The sequence below is a fragment of the Acanthisitta chloris genome, unplaced genomic scaffold (genome assembly GCF_000695815.1).
Source record: "Acanthisitta chloris isolate BGI_N310 unplaced genomic scaffold, ASM69581v1 scaffold1777, whole genome shotgun sequence".
Taxonomy (NCBI): domain Eukaryota; kingdom Metazoa; phylum Chordata; class Aves; order Passeriformes; family Acanthisittidae; genus Acanthisitta; species Acanthisitta chloris.
Genome location: NW_008682967.1, coordinates 62269 through 66026, shown reverse-complemented (window position 1 = coordinate 66026; position 3758 = coordinate 62269). Strand labels below are relative to the sequence as shown.

At 40.5% G+C, this 3758-nt stretch overlaps 1 protein-coding gene across 2 annotated transcripts in view; it reads left to right on the top strand.

Moving 5' to 3' along the window:
• The window catches only part of MAP4K3 (mitogen-activated protein kinase kinase kinase kinase 3), a 61585-nt gene that overhangs the window by 1458 nt on the left and 56369 nt on the right, over nt 1-3758 (top strand). For both annotated transcript variants that reach the window (XM_009078707.1, XM_009078708.1), the window contains exon 2: nt 1483-1547. In XM_009078707.1, coding sequence (XP_009076955.1) covers nt 1483-1547 — 65 coding nt within the window. The remainder of the gene's footprint in view (nt 1-1482; nt 1548-3758) is intronic.

Genomic DNA, 3758 nt, shown 5'->3' with positions numbered 1-3758 from the left:
GAGTGGCTTTCATGAGCCCAGTGCCCCCAAAACTGTCCCTGTCTGAATCCTGCGTCATTGTGAGAAGCACACAAGAGACTTGGAGATGAAAGAAACACTGAAGTGCTCATGTTCCCTTGCAGCCACTGCTAATTCTGTTTTCTCAGGTGGTCACATTGTTGCTGTATCTGACTTTGGTCTGTTATTTCTGTGGAAAGCTTTCATATTACTTCAAGCAGTGCTTTAATTAATCCCTGGAAATGTATGGAGTTAACAGGGAATTCCATTGCAAAAAACTTCAGTAATGTCTGAACAATGCCTTTCCCATCTACACCCTAGGAAGCATCTGGGGCATAGCTTTGAGGGCCGTGTGGACAGTGGGCATAAAAGGGGAGGACATCCAAGAAAGTCAGTTCTTCCTTGGAGCAGCAGCTATTCTAGCTGGTTTTACCTGCTGGTGAGAAATACTTGCAATCTGCAGCTCAAGGGATAAGCTCAGCACTTACACCATTGCCTTGCAATGCAGTTCCACAGATGTTAGCATTACCCACAGGAGTGTCTCAGCTATTCTAACAGAGCTGTATGAATGCAAGAAACCCAAGACCAGGGGTCATCAGGAAGCTGCAGAACAACCACTACCCTGTCCTTTGGTTGTCTTGTGTTCCAGTCTGCTCTCAGGTGGTTGTATGTGGTTTTTTCCCTCCCCTGAGTGTGTTGATGACCAGGCGTGATGAGGCAAGTCCCACAGTTTCTGCTCTCCAAAATGCTGCCACACGTCTTACAAGTTAAAATTGCCGAGCGAAAATAAGATTAATGGCCATAGTAGAAGATACCTTTGAATCTTTCAGCCTGTTGTCTATGTTTGGAAAGCACCTTTTTTGAAGGTATAGTGACTCAAACTGAATTGGTTCCCTCACTAAGAGGGAATGAAATAACTTACCTTTGACCCTGCCACCAAAAGTATCCATAGATGTTTTTGAGGGAAGAGGCCTCATCTGTGAGCAGGCACTTACCCACCGCATGGGCTCCACTCTGTCTAGCTTTGATGAAAGAACTGGAATTTCACTTGATTTGTTATTAAAAATCGAGTTGAGAGATATCCCTAGGGCTTTTTGTTTGCATTTTTTCCTTGTTTGTGTATGTTAATTTCTATGCTCTGAAAAAAAGTGAAGTGAAAAGGAGGAAGAAATAAAATCCCACATGTATTTTCTCTCTACTCTCAGCAAAAAATTTATTTAATTTTCTTAGTAGATCTTGAACAAAAATCAGTGTAAATATTTCACTGATACTGTTTATTACTTCATTAAACTAGAAGATTTTTGGGTATTTCATTAGTTACTGCTTGGACAGTGAAGTATCTATTGAAGATTAAATCATACTCATTATTTGACTTGTACTTTTCATAATGCAGAGCTTGTTCTGTTGTGCTTTGAGTCCTCTGACATCTTTTATAGGTGTTGTTTTCAGATCTGACAGCTAATGAATAGTTTTTTCACTTTTTAGACGAGACAAGCTATGGATTTGCATGGAGTTTTGTGGAGGTGGCTCTCTACAGGATATCTATCATGGTATGTCAAGACTTTAATTCATTAAAATCCAATGAAAGCTTATTTTCAAAAATAGAAATTATTACAGTGTTTTGGAATTGGAGAGGAGGAATCCTAAGTTTAGTATCATAGAATTTAGTGGTTGGAATGGACCTTACAGATCACCTAGTCCCAACCTCCCCTGCCATGGGCAGGTACACCTCCTCACTAGATCAGGTTGCACAAAGCTTCACCCAGCCTGGCTTTGAACACTGCCAGGGTCAGGGCAACCACCACGTCCCTGGGCAACCTGGTCTAGTGTCTCACCACCCTTACAGTAAAAAACCTTTTTCTAATATCTAACCTAAACTTCCCCTCCTTCCATTTGAACCCGTTATCCCTTGTCCTGTCATTGCAGTTCCTCACAAAGAGTCCCTCTCTGGCTCCCTTGTTGGCCCCTTCAGATACTGAAAGGTTGCTATGAGGTCTCCACACAGTCTTCTCTTATCCATAATCATTCACTGAAGGTCAATTTTAGCTTATGTTTTTATGTAATTGGTTGGGTTTGTTTTGTTTTTCTTAAACAAAGTTAGCTGTAGTATTGAGGGTTTTTTAGCAGCAGAAGTTATTTCTGTCCTTCAGTAGCTGATAGAGTCTTTTCAAATACTGTAAAACTAGACAGTATTATATTGTAAAACTAAAAAATGTATGTCTTGATGTGCTGTCTTCATAGCCATTTTGTTTGAGTCGTTGAACAGAAACCTAGATAAGTGGATTGATTAGCACAGATGCTCTTGTCCTTTGTAAACAATGATTGCTTGTATGTTTGTACAGCAAAAGCTGTTTTTTATTATTTCTTTTTGTGCTGGATGTGTGACGTGAAAAGTAGAGGTGACCTATGTATTTGCTTTAGGCTTGGCTGCAGTGAGTGATTAGAGAAACAAGGGCCATGTGTGAGTCTATCAGATAAAGAGAGGATCAGTCAGTTGATTTGAGTGTTCCAAGTTTTCATGAGACAAAATCAGTTTTGAGGGATTTTACTGCCCTGGAATTAAGACTTGCTTAGGAAAGGAGTATGCTGTGAGTAATGGCTTTGTGGTTCTCAGGTGATGTTTTTCAGAGAGGAAATCCATATTCTAAATTGTGAAGATCTTATATGAGGATCTTCTCTGTGTAAACAGCTTTTTATGTTTAACTTGAGTGCATTTAAAATAAGGCACCAAGTCGCAAGTTCACACCATGCTCAAGGCATGGTCTTTCCTTTGTGGCCTTGCTGATCCTTTACATCTTCGGTAATGCTGAGAAAAGCAAAGACTTTTTTGTTTAATAGGCTTTGTTATGTGGAACACCTGTAGAGTAGGAAATGAGCTCATGTCACATAAATGCCTGAACAGATGTCGTACAGGAGTGGTTTCCTGTTGCAGCTGATTTTTGGCTTCTCTGCTACTAGTTAGAATGGAAGGCTCTTTTCTGATCTTAATTCCCTTCTAAAGAGTCTTATTCCAATTGAACTATTAGACCTCTGTGATCTTACGTCATTTAAGTTAAATATTTAAATTTCCCCAAACAAACATAAATGCCTACGTATACATACTATGGGTGCTAATATGTATAGTTTTGTGGGTTTGGAGCTTTTCTTTCAGAAAAGGGACATTGCATTTAGATTTGTTTTGAAGGTATATATTGCACAATACTAATATTATGGTTTTGTAGAAGCTAAGCAGTTAGATTATTTAATTTACTTGTGCTCTTAATGCTCTGCTCCCTTCAGTTTCCTTTGAGAAACTCCATCCAGCTTCTGTTTTTCTCTGCAAAACCTGAGAAGCTTGCAGTGGGGACAGCATTTCCTGGTCTTAAACCCCTTTAATTTCAGGATCAAAGTCCAGTGACTGGGGACAAGTCACAGGCCATTCCTTGCTTGCTGTTCACTTGTTTGGTTTTCATATGTGTTCAGAATTTGGTTGTTTTCCATTAAGTGAAGTTGGACCCTGGAGGGAGAGGAGGAGGACTCCTTCCCTTGGGAAACTTCTGAACCTGCTCACAGAGTGTGTTCGAGATGGTGCATGTGGCAGGCCCAGGAACAAGAGTGCTGGTAGGTCATTTCAGAAAAGGATTGAGAAGCTGGAGAGAGAAGGTTGCATGGCAGTAGGAAGGAGAGAAAGAGAGAGCAGGTCACAGGTGCTCCAAAGAACTTCTCAGGCTTAAAGGGGTTGAACAGTTTGCTGCAGTTCTGAGTCAGTGAGCTGGAAGTCT